This window comes from Plutella xylostella, chromosome 31, assembly GCF_932276165.1.
Source record: "Plutella xylostella chromosome 31, ilPluXylo3.1, whole genome shotgun sequence".
Classification (NCBI taxonomy): domain Eukaryota; kingdom Metazoa; phylum Arthropoda; class Insecta; order Lepidoptera; family Plutellidae; genus Plutella; species Plutella xylostella.
In genome coordinates, this window is record NC_064011.1 from 2275619 (window position 1) to 2294680 (window position 19062).

A 19062-nucleotide genomic window follows, 5' to 3' on the forward strand; every position below is an offset into this window, starting at 1 on the left:
CGGTTTCCACCCCAATTCTTTTTAGTGAACAGAGGACAAAACTTTGTTTTTGTTCCGGTTTCAATAAAGACTGCGCCAAGAATTAAGTATTAAATTGGCCCACTTTTCTTTGGTGTTAAGTATTAAGCATAATATCGATTAACCCATTGCTACGGCTCAGCAATCGAATATCGCCAGATAAAAGTAACTCTTCAAGGGGTATAACTATACACTTTTTACCCTCAATTATTTTACAACAGTAACTATAATTCCCTGTCTATCTGTATGTCTACAAAAGTGCTATGCTTTGTTAAATATAGCATGAGTCCTATGACGTTTGATTGACTGATTCTAGCCTGCTGAATAAAGTTCGTTTTCCATTGAAACAGAACTAAAGACAGTTAAAATCTATGGGTTTCACAGCTGTCATAGGTCTCATGCAATATTTTGCAAGGTATACTAGTCTTCCCTTTCCCATATTACAACTTTAACTATAACCCCTCGTCTGTCTCTCTGTCTACAGAAGCGCTAGTGTGCCTCGGCTACAACCGGCAGGAGATCGAGTATTCTCTGGCTGAAGCGAAGTACGACGATGTGTTCGCCACGTATCTGCTGCTGGGACGGAAGAGCACCGATGTGAGTTTGTTTAGGGTCTGTTTCACAATGTCTGGATAATGGTTATCTGCGGGATAAACGACTGATCACTGTCTTTAACAAAATTACAGAGAGTTACAGCATTGGTTTTAGCCCACAGGTAGCCGTTATTCAGACATTGTGGGACACGCTCTTAGACATTTATTAGAACATATTATTTTATACCTACTTACATTTATAGTTTGTAGTAATAATCATCATGTTCAAGACTGTTTAGATTAGATGATTGATTTAATTGTTTATAATTTGAGTTATTGTTTAATAATTAAAGTTTATCTAGTTAAGTAGTTCGTAGGTAGAAATATATAATAAAGTTATTGTTTTTAGTTAGGTATAATGTTAGGTAATAGTTTGTAAATATACCTAGTATAAGTTGTTTATTAATAAATAAACTATGAGGCTTGTTAGGCGCGATAATAGATAGTAGATAGTACCAATGAGGGCGCTTATGGTGCAAAGCGCTCTGATTGGTCGACGCATTTCTTGCCCCGCCTCCCACCGCCCGCGCGGCGGAGAGCGCATTTAAATATAGGCGGTCCGGGCCGCCTCGATCATTCCGGTCGCAGCCTCCAAGAAGCAAAGAAGCCTCCAAATAATAGAAGAAAAAAGCCTTCTCATTACAAGCACCTGCCCTGCCCTACAAGAAAGAAGAATCCCTGCTTGCTCTTCGATCAGCTTCACAAACGATTTTCACAAACGATTTTCGCAAACGATTTCTACAAACGATTTTAATGTGACGTGCTAGATCGAAGGGGTAAGTCACATTTTCTGGTCCATTCGAGCGCCGGATTGAAGATCAAGCATGGTGAACACAAGAAGCGCCTCCAAGTCAGCCTCGGTAGCCGGTGCCACGGACAGCACCGGTACTGAGGCCACCGCGACGACGGCAACCACGAGCAGCGGGGATACCTACACGTCGACGGGAGCATCCACGGACACATCGAACGAAGCATCAAGCACTGCGGCCGCCTCAGAAGTCACGGCGCCCGCCTCCGCTACAGCCCGTGTCCCTGCCCCCGCGCCCCCCGCGCCTACCCCTGCGACGCCGAAGCCCGTCAAGCCGCACACGCCACGTCGCGCATGTTCAAATGCGTCTTCAAAGGGTCGCCGCCGGGAGTTGCTGAAGGCCAAGGAAGAGCTTCTGAAGAAACAAATGGAGTTAGCCGCCGTACGGGTGGCCATGCTGGAAGAAGAAACGGACGATGAAGAAGAAGAAGACGACACCTCCACCATAAGGGGTGTCCGCATGTCCGAGTGGGTACAACAAAGTACTCTCGCGCTGACCATGCAACCACATCACGCCGTGCCGAGAGAAGACGCCGGAGCGACAGCGGGCCTCCCACGCCGGACATCGATGCCAGAGCCGCGCATCGAAGCCAGTCCACCGGGAGCCGCACTGGAGAACGCCGCGCCGCCGTCTGCACGTCGTGAGCCGTGTCCCATGGGTGCCGACGAGCCGAGAGTACAGCTGCCACCGAACCCGTACACGTCAGAGCCGCACGTGTACGAGCCGCCGCGTCCGGTGCAGCATCGCTACGACCCACGACCGAGCGCCTTCGACTACAAGGAGCTAGCCGAAGCCATCGCCCTCGCTGCACGTGCGCTGCCGTCGCCGCCTCAACATGTCGCCGCGCCGCGCCATGTCAACGAGCTACCAACGTTCAGCGGGGCATCGAGTGATTGGCTGCCATTCAAGGCGGCCTATGAAGAATCTGCGCAGTCCCTCACGGAGCAAGAGAACCTGTCTCGACTGCGCAGAGCCATCAAAGGAGCAGCGAAGGAGGCCGTCCACTGCCTGTTCATCGGGACGCCCTCTACGAGAGAAGTGATGGAGCTGCTGTCTGCGCAATTCGGGAGGCCGGACGCACTCATCATTCACGAGATAGAGAAGCTGCGCAGACTACCGAAGATCGTCGACACTCCGAAGGCCATCTGCGACTTCGCCGCGACAATGACCAACGCGACGGCCACAGTGGTGGCATTGAAGAAGGAGCAGTACCTACACAATGCGGAGATCGTCAACAACGTCGTGGAAAAGCTGCCGGCCACACTGCGCAACGAGTGCTACACCTACATCACCGAGCAGCCTGAAGACATCCCCGACCTAGTGAAGCTGACGCAGTTCGCCAAGCGGGCCGCGGCACGGTGCAGCCGCTTCGCGCCCATGGACATCGCAGCGAGTGACCGGCGGGAGCCCGCGCCAAAGAAGACTGCGCGCACGTACCACGTCGACACAACTACAGCTGCGAAGCCTGCGTGCCCCATCTGCGGCGAGAAGCATGAAGCTGCCGCCTGTCCGACACTGAAGCGAGCCGAAGTACCTGCGAGGTGGGACATAGCGAAGAAATACAAACTATGTTTCCGCTGCATGAAGATCCGCAAGTACCGACACTCCTGCAAGCCGAAGCAGTGCGACAAGGACGGGTGTACCTACATGCACCATCCGCTGCTGCATGGCGGTACCTACACATCGACCGCCAGTACGCAAGTCGTCCAAGAATCTGAAGCGGTAACAACAGCGCGAGAAGAAAGAAGTGCAACGGGGCTCCTGAAGATACTACAAGTACGAGTCACCGGGCCAAAGGGGTCGCTCGACACCTACGCGCTACTAGACGACGGGTCGACGTGCACACTCATCGAGTCAGCAGTCGCGCAGCAGATCGGAGCAACGGGACCGCCGTCACCCTTTTACATAGAAGGGGTGTCAGGCATGAAGATCGACGCCAGTGAGTCGCGCCGAGTCAACTTGAAGATCTGCGGGCGCAACACGAGCGAAGTCGACATCTGCGCGCGCACAGTGCCGGACATCGGTGTCTCGCCTCAGACGGTGCCTGCGGGGATCATCGAGAGCTGCCCACACCTGCAGGACATCAAAGAAGACATCCTCTACGAGCGAGGCGCCGCCACCATCCTGCTCGGGCAAGATAACTGGGAGTTGCTGCTCACGCACGCTTTCAAGTCGGGCGCGCGCGGACAACCTGTGGCGTCACTCACGACGCTCGGGTGGGTGCTACACGGCGTGCAGTACCGACAGCCGGCAGTGCAGCGCGTGCACCACCTCACGGTGCAGCCGCTTCAAGAAGAGACAATGGAGAAAATGATGCGGGACCACTTCGCACTCGAGTCGCTGTGCGTCGACAAGAAGAAATCATACACAGAGGCCGAGCGACGCGCGCTTACGCAGCTAGAAGAAAACACGCGCGCACTACCGGCGGGAGGCTACGAAACATGCCTCCTGTGGAAGGAAGACGACCCTCGGCCACCCGACAACTACTCGAGTACAATGAAACGACTCGAGTTACTCGAGAGGAAGCTGGACAAGAACGAAGCTATGAAGACGCGGTACAACGCACAGATGCAGGTGCTGCTCGACAGCGGCTACGCTGAGGAGGCGCCGCGTGAGAAGAACGAGAAGATCTGGTACCTGCCTCACTTCGCTGTCATCAACCCTCAGAAGCCGGAGAAACTGAGGATCGTCCACGACGCCGCCGCTCGAACGAGAGGGACAAGTCTCAACGACATGCTGCTGCCCGGCCCAGACCTCCTGCAGTCACTCCCGGGGGTTCTCATGCGGTTCCGGCAACATGCAGTGGCGGTGAGCGCGGACATAAAAGATATGTTCATGCGCGTTCACATCCGAGAAGAAGATCGCGACATGCAGCGCTTCCTATGGAGGGGAGATCGACGCGCCGGCCCACCTACCGAGTATCGCATGAAGAGCGTTATATTCGGTGCGACTTCATCACCGTGTACAGCTATTTACGTGAAAAATAGCAACGCCGAGCGCTACAAGGACATCTACCCGGAGGCAGCCGAGGCCGTGGTGAGAAATCACTACGTGGACGACTACCTGGCGAGCTACGAAACAGAAGAAGAGGCGGTGCGCATCTCCACTGAAGTCAACAAGATACATCACTTCGCGAACTACGACCTGCAGAAGTGGACGTCGAACAGCCGCATCGTGCTCGCTCAGCTGTCGTCATCTGAAGCTGAAGACCCTAGACTGCTGCAACTGGACCCGGGGAAGCTGCTGGGCATGGTGTGGCACCCGGAGGACGACACACTCTCCTTCAACTTGAACAAACATCGCATCCCCGAGGCAATACTGAGCGGCGAGCGCACACCTACGAAGAGAGAAGCGCTGCGGACAGTCATGTCGATCTACGACCCGCTCGGACTCGCCACGCCAGTCACCGTGCAAGCGAAGCGCATCCTGCAGGACGTCTGGCGCTCCGGCATCGACTGGGACGCGCAACTCGAGGACAACGAAGCTCGAGCATGGAGGAGCTGGATCGAGCACGCGCAACAGCTGCCGCGCCTCGCCGTGCCGCGCTGCTACGCCTCATACAGCGGCGCGGCCACCCGCGAGCTCCACATCTTCGTCGACGCAAGTTCGTCTGCATATGCTGCTGTCGTCTACTGGAGGGTCGTCGATCAAGAGGGAAACACACACCTGTCACTCGTCAGCGGAAAAGCAAGAGTCGCACAGCTCAACAAGGTGGTCTCCATCCCGCGACTCGAACTGCAAGCGGCCGTGCTGGGATGCCGCCTCGCACAAGCCGCCATCGAAGAACACGACTTGAAGCCGAGTCGTCGAGTGTACTGGTCGGACTCAAGAACAGTACTCACGTGGCTACGAAATGGCCCACGTACCTACAAGCCGTTCGTAGCACACCGCGTAGCCGAGATAAGCGACACTACGAAAACAAAGGAGTGGCGCTGGGTACCTACAAAGGAGAACACAGCCGACGACGCGACACGCGACACGCCCCCGGACTTCAACTCAAGTCACCGGTGGTACCGCGGCCCCGCCTTCCTATACCTACCGGAGGAGCACTGGCCGCGAGAAGAGAAGATCGTCGAAGAAGATACGGGGGAAGAGCGAACACTCGTCACTGTCGCCGCCACACGCTTGTCTGAGGCCCTGCCAGACATAACTCGCTTCAGCAACTTTATGCGAGTTATTCGAGCGACGGCACGGGTACTACAATTCATCGAGCTACTACGTGCGAAGAAACAAACAGTGCTGCATAAGCGCACTAAGAAGAATGAAGAGGCCGACCCTGCGTGGACAAGTACTACGCCGAGAACAGCTACGCGGGCCGCTACGCCCGCCGTGAAGACGGCTGTGCGGAAGTACCTACTTCTCAGCGCTCGGCACATGCACTGCGCGCGTCAACTGTGGCTACGCTCGCAACAACAGGAAAACTTCGCTGAAGAAATAGCTGCGCTACAGAAAAGCGTCGCTATACCTACTACGAGTCGACTGCACAACTTATCAGTCATACTCGACGAAGAGAAGATCATCAGATTACGTTCAAGAATAGCGACTGCCGCCGACATCACCCCATCGCAACGTGAACCGGCAGTACTCGACGGCAATCATCGGTGGACCCGACTGTACATCGCCTGGGTACACAAGCAGCTTCACCACGGCGGGTTCGAGACAACTGCGAATGAAGTCCGGCAACACTACTGGGTGCTGAGACTACGACACGCCGTGCGCAGCGAAGTGAAGCAATGCCTGGCCTGCCGCATACGGAAGGCCACACCTGCGCAGCCGTCGACGGGCAACCATCCACATACACGGCTCGCGCATCATCAGAGGCCGTTCACCTACACCGGACTCGACTACTTTGGCCCTCTCATGGTCACTGTGGGTCGTACGAAGCAGAAGAGGTACGGCGTGCTGTTCACGTGCCTCACCACTCGAGCAGTACACCTCGAGATCGCCGGCAGCCTGAGCACGGACTCGGCTATCATGGCGCTGCGACGGTTCATCGCGCGGCGCAACTGTCCCTCCGAGCTTCACTCCGACAACGGGACCAACCTGCGGGGCGCCGACGTCGAGTTGAAGAAAGCAGCGCTGGCGGCCATGGAGGAGGAGGCGTCGGTGCGCTTCATCCAGTGGCGGTACATCCCTCCGAGCGCGCCATTCATGGGCGGCGCGTGGGAACGGCTGGTGCGGAGCGTCAAGAACGCGCTGCAAGTCACACTGCACGAGCGCGCGCCGAAAGAAGAGGTCCTCGCTACACTACTGGTCGAGGCGGAGCACACCATCAACAGTCGGCCACTCACCCACGTGTCGACCTCTGCAGACGACGAGGAAGCCCTCACGCCGAACCACTTCCTGCTGGGCGAGCCGTCACGAGTGCCGCTGCCGGGAGCCTTCACCGAGGACGACGAGGCCGGCCGCAAGGACTGGAGGAAGAGTCAACGCCTGGCAGACATGTTCTGGGCGCGCTGGGTGTACGTTAAAGTACTAGAGTTCAAATGATAAGATGCTTGATTAATTAATAATAGTTTATTTCACTTCAATATGTTATAACTAGAATGGACTGATGGTGAACAATGATAATTATTGATATGCTGGTGAGCACACGCGGCGTAATTGCTGTCCGAACGTGAACTAATGTCTTTAGGTAAAGTGTCGCCAAGCGGCGGCGGCGCGGCGGGCGCGCACAAGGTGTTAGGTTGCAAATGCACCGAACATGCTCCCGACCGGGAAATGATGCTGGAAGACATTTAACAATATTTGATAGTACTTCATGATAATAATGAATGATGAGATGAATGAAATGCTTACAAGGTGATAAAACAATATTCTTAAATGTAAATGATAACTAAACTAAAGAATCGTGCACACTAAATACGCGATTGTTCATAATTGGTGAGGTGGCTTTATTTTGCCTCCCCTTCACTCTTTCACTAACACTACGACCGAAATTACGATTCGGTTTATGCACACTAACACTATTTTCACATGAATCACTTTTTACGGATAAAGAGACTTTTCGCGCACTACACATATCTGCCATCTCACAAGAAGCGTGGCGGGAGCGCGCGGCAGCCGCGGCCCGGGCGGGGGGGCGCGGCGCGCTCCGGCCGGCGGCCCCTGCGCGCCGGCGGCGTCTCCACAGGAACACTGCTGCTGCCACTACCGCTGCTGACACCAGCACGTACATTATGGAGTACTGGTGTATGTCGTGACTCGATATACTCTCATTCTCGTAGCTGTTCACTACAGTTTTCATTTCTCTAATTTGTTCTCCTAGTCTGCTTAAGGATCCATTAATTTTAGGGTCCATATTTTCATTTAAGTTTGTCTCTATTGGTGTAGAAATATTCAACACATTGTTTATTGATATGCTCGGTATGTATACGTCTGCCTCTGTGTTTACTACAGACTGAGCGTTCTGCTGACGCGAGTGTATCGTGATATCTCTTCCCTTTGCTATGCAAGTAGTATGGTCGAGGGCAATGATCCCAACCTTGCTGAGTTGACGAGCTGCTACTTCCTTGTCACATATGACTCTTATCGCGTATGTGTTGCAGACAAAGTATAAGTAGCTTGATGGGTTGCTTAATTGCGTCCATTTATTTCGACAGACAGTTTTGGTTGTTTTGCATTTATTGGTTAAATCGGTTTCACAGAATTGTTCATCAGAGTTTAGATGATTGAGAGTAGATGATAAATGACACCTGTATGAGCCATCTTCATATTTACATGCTAGTAATTCGTTATAAGACACTAGGATATACGAGTCCTTTCTCAAATTGACTGCTATATACTCTGACTCTGGGACAACGCTTATCATATGCTGTTCTATTTGATGAGGTAGAGGTATTATTTTGTATAGGTTGTAGTTTTCTCGGCTAATTAATGGTATGGTGATTTCGAAAATGAAGTAGTCTTCTAACATTCTGGCGCGAATATTAAGGAGTTTGTACATCTTATAAAAATCTGTTTGAATGTTATCTATAGGCAGTCTCAAATCATTTGTTAATTGGGCTGATATGGTCTGAAGTTGTTCTCTCAACTGATTGGGTGTTAACAAGTGCACATTTATTTGGCCGTGATAAATATCAGTAACTGTGTTTAAAAGAGTGTCTTGAATTCTTCGTAAGTTCTGAATCATATTGCTGACTGCTAATGCTGACAGGGTAACATCTTGCAATCGTGACATTCCTTGTATTTCTGTTTGCATTGAATTGGTGATTCCACTAAGCTGACTGATGTGCTGATTTATGATGGTATGTTGTTTGGCGATGGTTTCTTCAGTTCTCTTTAATAGGTTAAATTCGGCTTCAACTATGGAAGTTTGGTTCTTAAGTAGATAAGATAAATGATTCTCATTTCTTTGAATATGCTCTATATCTTGTTTATATTGTTCGGCGAAGCGGTCATCCAATACTCCGAACAGGGAGTTTGCAACATTGCCTACGATGTTTATAATGCCTCGACGAGTCCTTGACCGTGAGAAGTGCTGATTCAACAACAACTCGTTGTAATGCTGGAGTTCGTTGGCATCGTGACCTACTTGTAATAATATCATATGACAGTAGTTTTGCTCTTGTATTTGTTTGCATGTATGATCTATATATTTTGAATATTTATTTACTGCCGTGATTGCTTCCCAATATGGTGTCATGTTATAGTAAGTGATGAGTCGCCACTCATCTCCCAGAATTTGCATTTTCCCTAATGAATCAAAATACAATGTTTTGTTGCTCTCTAAATCTGTTATATTGTATGATGCTGATGCTGGACACAGTATATTTAGGAAACATATTAAGGCAAGTGCTATTGCCATAAAGCTGGAATGCTGAGTTGCTGTTTGCTGTTTTGTCTTGCTATGCTTGTCGCCTTGTGCTTCGCTGTCCGTGTTGTTTTTTGGCAATTCTTCTTGTTTATTTTCTTGATTGTGTAGGGGTAGGATTGATAACTTTAAAACAGGTCGTTTTATAAATCCATTTTTAGTTTTTAGTGTTACCACACGCACTAGGCCGTCTTTGCCTGGGTGTATCTCGGTTACACGCCCCATGGGCCACTTTCCTGCTGATATCATGTTGTCGTCATGGATGGTTACCAGATCTCCGACTTTGATGTTCGATTTAGGTGTTAACCATTTGCTTCTCGGTGACAATGTGGTTAGGTATTCATCTCTCCATCGCTGCCATATGTCTTGGAAGAGCTTGGAGATTAAATACCATCTAGTTCTGGCATCGTGTGCGGTCTCTATAATGCTTTGGCCTGGTCTTCCCGTAGAAAAATGAGCTGGTGTTAAGAAATCTAGGTTATTCGGGTCATCTGACAGGGCGCATAAGGGCCGTGAATTAAGACACGCTTCGATTTGAGCCAGCAAAGTGCTCCACTCTTCATAAGTCAATTTCTGATGTCCAACCACTCTTTTCAGATGTTGCTTCAAGCTGCGAATTGATCTTTCCCATATACCACCTGCACTTGGCCAGGATGGACAGTTCCAATGCCATTGAATGTTCATGTCGGCTATGCTTCCTAGTAGGGTGTCGTCGAATGTGCTTTGGATTTGGTCATATTCCTGCTGTAATAGCCTATTGGCGCCGCAAAAGTTGGTGCCGTTGTCGCTATATAAGTTCTGTATTGGGCCTCTGCGAGCGTTTGCCCGACGCAGTGCTGCTAAGAAGGCCTCACTGGTCATATCTGATACTATTTCGATGTGTATGCTTTTTGTTACAAGACACTTGAAGAGCGCAATGTAGCCTTTAGTCGTCTTGATACCGCGGCCTTTATTGGCCTTGACCTCAACAAATCCTGTCATATCGACGCCTGTATGGTAGAATGCTGGTGCTGGGTTGACTCTGTATTCTGGTAAGTCCCCCATTAATTGTTTTTGCTTCAGTGGTTCCTGCTTTCTGCATGTGATACAACGACGTAATTCTTTCTTTGTGGCTCGATTTCCCTTTATAATCCAATAACGTTTACGTAAAATTGCTAATGTCAGTTGTGGTCCACCGTGATAACACAACTCATGTGCTTGATTGATAAGTAACGTTGTTAATTTGCTATCGTATGGTATTATGATGGGATGTTTCGTTTCCTCGTCGATGTTGGCGTTACGTAGTCGGCCTCCGACTCGCATCACACCGTCCTCGCCCACGTACGGGTTGAGACACAATAGGTTGCTGTTTGCTTGTGGATAAAGTCCATTTTCCAATCTCTCGATATCCACTTGAAACTCTTTTCTTTGTATGTATTTAATTATGAGCATTCTTGCGTGATTGAGTTCCTGTAATGTTAGGTAATTAACTTTTTTGGCTGTCCTAGGTATTTTCAAACGTAGAATCCATGCAAGGCTTCGGCACATTTCTGTAAATGAGTTGTATTTTTCAAACAATCTCTCATAAATGTTAAATGATGGTGGCTCTTTTTGGACAACATTTGATTGCTTGGTGATTTTTATTTCCTGATTGGTGGAATAGTTTGCTTGTTGTTGCTCCTTGTTCAAATCAGCTGTTGTTGATAACATCGCCGGCCCATTAAACCATAGCGAATGCTCCTTTAGTTGCGATGACGTCAAGCCTCTGCTAGCCGCGTCAGCGGGATTTTCTTTCGTCTTTATGTATCTCCAACATTCGGGTCCCATGACTTTGATAATATTTACAACTCTGTTTGCCACAAATGGTTTCCATCGCTGGGGCTCTCCCTGCAGCCATCCAAGTACTGCCATAGAATCACACCAGCCAAATATTTTTTTATGATAATTTTGTAGGCATTCTGTAACCTTTGACATGAGTTTTGATAATAATTCTGCTCCACATAGCTCCAATCTCGGAAGCGACACTGATTTTGAGTTTGGTACCAATCTGGTTTTGGCGGCAACGAGCACTACGGAAACCTGACCCTCCCTCTGTATGCGTGCATAGATAACACAAGCATAAGCCTTAGTCGATGAGTCACAAAATCCATGCAATTCTATGACGTCATCCTGTAGACTGTTTAGCCATCTCGGAATCACGAACTCGCTTAGTGTAGCTAAATCCTTTTTTAATCTCAGCCATTCTTCCTGTGTGTCCTTGGGGACTTGATCATTCCATTGTAAATTAGGCTCTAACCACACCTTTTGAAAAAGTAATTTTAGCTTTGTTGTTACGGGTGCTATCCAACCGAGCGGGTCAAATAACCGTGATATTTCCGATAGAAGAACTCTTTTTGTTATTTTTGATGATGAGTGGTTGTGAATGTCCGTTTTAAATGTGAATGTATCATTTTCGGAGTTCCATTGGAGGCCTAGAGTTTTCGCCGTGTTTTCTGATCTGAATGTATAATTGTTGTTGTTGCTATGTTGTTCTTGCTGAATGTCTGATAGGAGTGTGGGCTCGTTAGAAGCCCACTTTCTCAGTGTGAATGCTCCTGATTGAAGAAGGTTGTTAAGATCAGAAATAATTCGTCTCCCTTCCTCTATGCTGTGGGCGCCATGGACTAAGTCGTCCATAAAGAATGAGCTTTCTACAATTTTTGATGCTTCCGGGTAATTTTGGCGTTCATCAGCTGCTAGTTTCTTCAAGGTCATCATTGCTATATACGAAGCTGGCTTCATTCCATAGGTCAAGGTCGCCAATTGATATATTTGTATTGGTTGATCACGTGACTCGCGCCAAACAATTTTCTGATATTCCCGATCTGCTTCTCTCATCATAATCTGCCTGTACATCTTAGCAATATCACTGGTATACGCATAGCGATATTGTCGCCATTTCAATATAAGTCCCATGAGATCTTGTTGTAGATTGGGGCCCTTGTGCATGACGTCATTGAGGCTTAGACCGGAAGTACTTTTGCTACTTGCGTTGAATACAACTCGTACCTTCGTTGTTTCACTCTCTTTCTGAATAGCATGATGTGGGAGATAGCATCCCTTCTTCTCTCTGTCTTCTGATATTTTCATGTGATTTAATTCTTGATATTCTTTCATAAACTGTTTATATTGCTCTGCTAGAGAATCTTGTCTTGCTAATTTACGCTCTAAGTTGCTGAATTGCGCCATGGCGGTTTCTTTTGTTGATCCTAATTTTTCAATTTCAGCGAGCTTTAGTGGTAGCCCTACTTCATAGCGACCACTGGGTAGACGACGCGTAGTAGAATTATAAAATTCCACACATTCTTGATCTTCGGCTGACATCTCGGTTTGATCATGGATATCTTCGATGTGCCAGAATTGCTGTATGTCTTCAATTTGATTTAAAACGACGTTGCAGTGATACGAAGTAGTCACGCTGCCGCATAGAATCCACCCTAGTTGCGACAACTGGGCCAGGGGTTGTGTTTCATCGCCACGAATGATTCCGTCCATCATGATTAATGAATAAATTTCCGCACCTAATAAAATGTCAACAGGGCGGCTGACATAGAATTCGGGATCTGCTAAATTGATATCTGATATATGGCTCCATGCTGGTTTGCTGAATGTTTTTTGCGGAAGATTTTTAATCAAATTATTCATTATCATTACCCTTGCATTAAAAACAAAGTCACTGTGTAATGATTGGCAAGTTATGTCGATCATCCCCTTGCAATTGTTCTCCTTTTCTCCTATTCCAAATATAACTCCGTTGCATGATTGACGTTTTATACCTAGTTGCTGTGCTGCGCGTTCACTTATCAAGGAAATTTGGGAACCCTGATCTATTAAGGCTCGCATAATGTGTTGATTTCCATCCCTTGAAGTCACCTTAATTAATGCTGTAGTTAGTAAAATTTCCGACGCATCACCCTGTGACTGTGACACATGGGAATTATTATTTCTGTTATTTGCTACTCTAGTTACCGGCGGCGGCATTTCCTGGGATTTCTGCTTTGCTAAGGCGTCATGTAGCAACGTGTTATGCTTATTGTTACATGCCCGGCATGTTTTTGTCGAAATGCACTTTTTACCGCGATGGTCATACAAGCAATTTATGCAAAGTTGATGATTGTTCAGTGTCTTTAATTTGATATCATTCGGCATGTTCAGAAACTTGTCGCACATGAACAAACCGTGTTCGGCTTCACACAGTGGACATTTGATGCTTGTTGATGCGTGGGAATACTTGAAAAACGGTTTGCCCACGTTTTCGTTGTTGCCGTTCCTGGGAATGAATGCTTTTCTTGGGCTTGAAGTTGCCGAAAATTTCTGAGTAGGTACTTGATGGGGAAGTGGCTGTTGTTGAATGTTGCTGCTTTTTGGTGTGCATTCCTGCCTTCTACGTGCTGATTCCATTGTGATAAATTTAAGTTCCAAGAAATCTAGGAAATCCTGTAGAATTGGTAGTTCTCGCGAGTTGCCTAATGATTCGACGTATTCACCGTACGTAATGCTATCTAATTTTTGCGATAACAGATGCACAAGTAGAGGATCCCAAGTACTTATGTCCACGCCTTGATTCTTAATAGCATGGAGGCTTTCCACGGTGATGTCATGTAACTTTTTAATTTGGTTACATGCTGGTGCTTGCATGTTAGGTAAATTCAGAAGAGTGTTGACATGTGAAGTAAAAATTAACTTCTTGTTTTCGAAACGGTGGTCTAAAATTTTCCAACAGATGCTGTAATTTTCTGAGCTGATTGATAAATGCTGAATGAGTCGCTCGGCGTCGCCTTTCACTTTGCTTTTTAAGAACTGCATCTTTTGTGCACTTGATAACGATGGATTTTTATGTATGGTTTCTAAAAATAGATCTCGAAATGACACCCATTGTTGATAACTGCCCGTAAAGACTGGTAGTTCTATTGTAGGTGTAGACTTTTCAATGTGTGAAACTGACCACATCTTAGAATTTAGCGCCTTTTTGATACGATTATATGTTGACTCATGTCTGCTAAACATACTTTCATATGCGTCGTCCTCCTCACCTTCCAATGCGTCGATGATTTCCCAGTGAAGAGAGTCAATCACCGTCCACCGGCTGTCCAGAGACTTCAATAAATCCTGAAACTCCCATTTCTCGGAAACCGATTCGATGTTTATGGTATTAACCGTTCTGATAAATGCTTTGAAATTAACTGTCTGCTTACGGAGTAAGTCGTCGAGTTTGCTATTAGTTCCTCTCGACTTATACTGTACCGCTGGTTGTGCTGCAGGCTCCATTGTCTGCTGCTGCGTGGCTGATATCTGCTGCTGTGCTGATGTCCCAGGTTGGGATTTTCCGGGAGGTTGCTTAGTCTGCTGATGCTGTGCTGGTTGCTGACCTGCTGCTGTCCTGCCGGCGCTTGATTTGATCTCACCTTCCAAGTTCTCGATGTATGCTTTGATGTCACGGTAGAGCTTCTTTGTTGATTCGAACTCACCTTTTTGAAAGTACTGATGCTCCATAGACTCATATGGAAGGAGCTTTTTGTTATTGGCGTCATACTCCGACCATAATAAGTCTAACATTTCCATTTTCCGCCTACAGTTGTCGACAGTCCGTCTATCGGCAGGGTCTTTTTTCATATTAGAAAGAAGCTTGGTCATGGCTTCGAAGATGTTCTTTTGACTCTCGTAGAGAGAATCCATTGCTGTATCCATGCTCATGGTTAATAAGGTATAGTAAGGGTAGATCTTACTTGATTACTGCTGCTGCTGATGCTGAGTGCAAGCTTGCGTCACACGCAAAGCCTTGCTATCTGTAGTTGATAAGCGAGGAGTATCCTCACTGAAATCCAATCTGCTAGGTTCACCACCACTTCACTGGTTCACACAAGTCACACGCGAGTCAAAGTTCCGAGTTACCGACACCGACGCGCGTGATCCTCGAGAGGTTTCGAAGGACCAAAAATGTACGTTAAAGTACTAGAGTTCAAATGATAAGATGCTTGATTAATTAATAATAGTTTATTTCACTTCAATATGTTATAACTAGAATGGACTGATGGTGAACAATGATAATTATTGATATGCTGGTGAGCACACGCGGCGTAATTGCTGTCCGAACGTGAACTAATGTCTTTAGGTAAAGTGTCGCCAAGCGGCGGCGGCGCGGCGGGCGCGCACAAGGTGTTAGGTTGCAAATGCACCGAACACTGGGTACGAGAATACCTACCGGAGCTGCAACACCGGCGGGAGCCCCGAGCCACCAACGGGGCCATCAAGAAGGACGACCTCGTGCTCATCGCGGACGGGACTCTACCACGGAACTGCTGGCCACGCGGAGTCGTCGTGTCTACCTACCCCGGTCCAGACGGCGAGGTGCGAACAGTCGACGTGCGCACCAACAGAGGGGTACTCCGGCGGCCTACGAAGAAATTGGTCATCCTGCCAGTCAACACTTGAACACGCAAGATTCCAGCTACAAGAGCTGCGGCGGGAGAGATGTTCAAGACTGTTTAGATTAGATGATTGATTTAATTGTTTATAATTTGAGTTATTGTTTAATAATTAAAGTTTATCTAGTTAAGTAGTTCGTAGGTAGAAATATATAATAAAGTTATTGTTTTTAGTTAGGTATAATGTTAGGTAATAGTTTGTAAATATACCTAGTATAAGTTGTTTATTAATAAATAAACTATGAGGCTTGTTAGGCGCGATAATAGATAGTAGATAGTACCAATGAGGGCGCTTATGGTGCAAAGCGCTCTGATTGGTCGACGCATTTCTTGCCCCGCCTCCCACCGCCCGCGCGGCGGAGAGCGCATTTAAATATAGGCGGTCCGGGCCGCCTCGATCATTCCGGTCGCAGCCTCCAAGAAGCAAAGAAGCCTCCAAATAATAGAAGAAAAAAGCCTTCTCATTACAAGCACCTGCCCTGCCCTACAAGAAAGAAGAATCCCTGCTTGCTCTTCGATCAGCTTCACAAACGATTTTCACAAACGATTTTCGCAAACGATTTCTACAAACGATTTTAATGTGACGTGCTAGATCGAAGGGGTAAGTCACACATCATCATCGGCCATGAATAAAAAATCGGCAATTTTTGGATAGGTCTCTATATAACTCTAACTAACTAACTCTATACAACTAAAAAGAGGGATTTTATCGCTTAATCTTAATTCTTCCATACAACCCAAGAAAGACCACCAACACAGCAGGACGTATGTGCCTAGTCTCAGACACAAACTCTTCGAAAGAGTACCTAAAGAAAAAAAATATTCACGGTATTAATTATCTGTGTTTTCTCTCAACAGCCGGAGTCAGACGGCAGTAGGTCGGGATCGTCTTTATCTCTTCGCACGGCGGCCGCGCCCGGCGCCCCCGCCCAGCCGCCGCCCGCCCAGCCTCACAATGCAGGTGCGTATTATCATCAGCTAATATTGCCCTCTAATTCATAGAAAAGTTATAGGACGTTTTAGCTATTTAATATTTGGTCCCTCTCTGTCAAATAACAATTTGTCTTATCTTAGAGAGGGACAAAACAGTGTATAACTTTTCTATGAATAAGGGGGTTAGTATTTATGCCACAGATGAAGAAACAAGGAGGTATATTAGACTTCGTTGGGTCATTCCATGATGGATGCTCCGACCGACAGTAATTGTTAGCTATTAAATTACATAGTAAAATAATACTTATGAAATTAGTTACGGACCTAGCTTGCATTTTTATGTGTCCACAAACTTTATGGTCTTAAGCCGCTATCAACCACGGCTTCCCCTTTACTTTGCTGATGCTCTTCTATTTTTTTTACCATGAAAAAAGTCCTACTTACGACGATATCTCCGTAATTTACAACACGATTCTCAAAATTCTTTCTCCACAATAATTGTCTATATTATCACCAGCAGGCGGAGCATCATCACCATCGCACCGTTCGGTCCAGCGGTCCATATCGGCGACCGCGCGGCCAGCCGCCTCGCGCCGCGCGTCCTCGGGGGCTGACGTGCTACGGACGCAGGGTGAGTGAGACAGTGACATGAATAGTATGGCGTTGACATAAATAGTATGTCGCTGACACTAGCTGTGTGCCGCTGACACTAGATGTGCGTCGCACCGCTCGGTGCAGCGGTCCATATCAACAACGATCTAATCTGACATAACTTGACAGAGGTTTGACAAAAAAGGGGTGCTGATTATGGATTTTTGATTGTTAGTGCGTCGTTAAATATAAATCTATTGCGTGTGGAAATTAAATTTATTCATGTGTCGCCGGGCCGTAACATGAGGACATGAGTAGTTTACCCTTGAATTGGCAAGTGAAGAAGCGCTATTTACATAAAATGCTGTCCTCTCAGATTCAAGGGATATTGTATCGCCTAAGCGAGGATTCCTTACACAGGTTGAAACAAATCAGTTGTACAACTTTATCAGACTGCAATTTCCCTAAGCTGACAGACAAGTAACTTCACCACGATGTCAACTACTCACCATTCTAAGCAGCGCCACAATCTGTCCACCACTGTCCTTATCCAGCCATCACTGGCTTGTCTAAGGCCATCGGTTCAGTGAGCCAGATGGCGTCCCACGCTAAGCTTGCCTTTACTATCTAACATATAATTATAATTCTTGTAATGTTATTCCCCAGTAGGCGGCAACAGCGCCACGACGGCCGCCAACAGTACCACCGCCACTTCCACCACCACCACGGCCACGTCTAATTTTAAAAGACAGGTTTGTTTTGTTTTTTATTATACAGGGTGTTGCAAAATTGGTATACTAAACCGAAACCTACATGTGCAGCATGTTATATCTAAGCCCGAAACTGAAATCAGAATTTGGAAATTCGCGAAAAAAAAAAACCATAGTAAAAAGTCACGTGACCAACAAAGTTTCTATGGAAAATTAATTATTTTTTTCGCGGATTTAAAAAAAAAATATTTTCCATAGTAAAAAGTCACGTGACCAACAAAGTTTCTATGGAAAATGAATTTTTTTTTCGCGGATTTTCAAATTCTGATTTCAGTTTCAGGCTTAGATATACCATGCTGCACATGTCGGTTTCGGCTTAGTATACCCTTTTTGCAACACCCTGTAGTTGTTCATGTACCTGAAGTTTAGTCGAAGTGACATTACACCTGAAGTTTAGTCGAAGTGATATTTACATTACACCATAGATAGTATCATCGTAGGCTCAAGTCAATAGTGGTAATTGCACTGGATAATGGCCAGACGCTATGTACATGATTATAGAGCCATGTTGCCGAATTCTGAGGTAGGTAACGTTGGCTTTTCCTTAGTCGGTTATTCACATACCAGTCCGTTCTTCAGGATCCATTTTACCGTTTATAATATAATTCGGCGGTTTGGCCACGTTATAATACTGTTATGTGTTTGAACTGGCATAGTCTTAGGTATCCATGCACATACACAGCAGACATGGTATAAGATCCTTATATCAGGCAAATATCATTGTCTGTGTTATTAATTAGTTTAGATCGGGATTTTTTGTGCATAATTGAATAGAAAAAAAATATAAAAACCTATCATGATTTGTAAGTGAATGATTTGTTTTGTTGTTTTCAGAACACAATCGACTCGGCCTCTATTAAAGAGAACACGGCGCGGATCGCCCAAATGCAGGTAAATAACAATTAATGATACATTTAATTAACCTTAAAACACACACACACACACACACACTCTCACGCCTTGTACTAATGTACTCCCTTGCGGGGTAGGCAGAGGTGCATTGCTGCACCCACTTTTCGCCAGAGTGTTCTGTTAGTCCCAATGTAATAGGGGGCGGGCCTATTGCCATTTTACGGCACATCCAGGACCCGA

General features: G+C 47.0%; 2 protein-coding genes across 18 annotated transcripts in view; both read left to right on the forward strand.

The window, feature by feature from the left end:
* The window catches only part of LOC105391331 (serine/threonine-protein kinase MARK2), a 132653-nt gene that overhangs the window by 81179 nt on the left and 32412 nt on the right, over nucleotides 1-19062 (forward strand). For 14 of the 17 annotated variants that reach the window (XM_048632225.1, XM_048632239.1, XM_048632228.1 and 11 more), the window contains 5 exons: nucleotides 503-615; nucleotides 16535-16637; nucleotides 17127-17240; nucleotides 17867-17952; nucleotides 18805-18861. In XM_048632225.1, the coding sequence (XP_048488182.1) occupies nucleotides 503-615; nucleotides 16535-16637; nucleotides 17127-17240; nucleotides 17867-17952; nucleotides 18805-18861 (473 nt within the window). The remainder of the gene's footprint in view (nucleotides 1-502; nucleotides 616-16534; nucleotides 16638-17126; nucleotides 17241-17866; nucleotides 17953-18804; nucleotides 18862-19062) is intronic. The other 3 variants (XM_048632229.1, XM_048632231.1, XM_048632230.1) reach the window with 3 other exon arrangements.
* On the forward strand, nucleotides 6370-16197 carry LOC125491104. The gene is made up of 2 exons (XM_048632240.1): nucleotides 6370-6880; nucleotides 15438-16197. The coding sequence occupies exons 1-2, from the start codon at nucleotides 6395-6397 to the stop codon at nucleotides 15681-15683; spliced, it is 732 nt and encodes a 243-aa protein (XP_048488197.1). The 5' UTR covers nucleotides 6370-6394; the 3' UTR covers nucleotides 15684-16197.

Bases quoted from the DNA above. Each gene is read 5' to 3' on its own strand.
- LOC125491104 (XM_048632240.1), top strand. From the start codon at position 6,395: ATGGCGCTGCGACGGTTCATCGCGCGGCGCAACTGTCCCTCCGAGCTT. The intron at 6,881-15,437 runs GTGTACGTTAAA...ACCGAACACTGG, and splicing joins ACATGTTCTGGGCGCGCTGG to GTACGAGAATACCTACCGGA.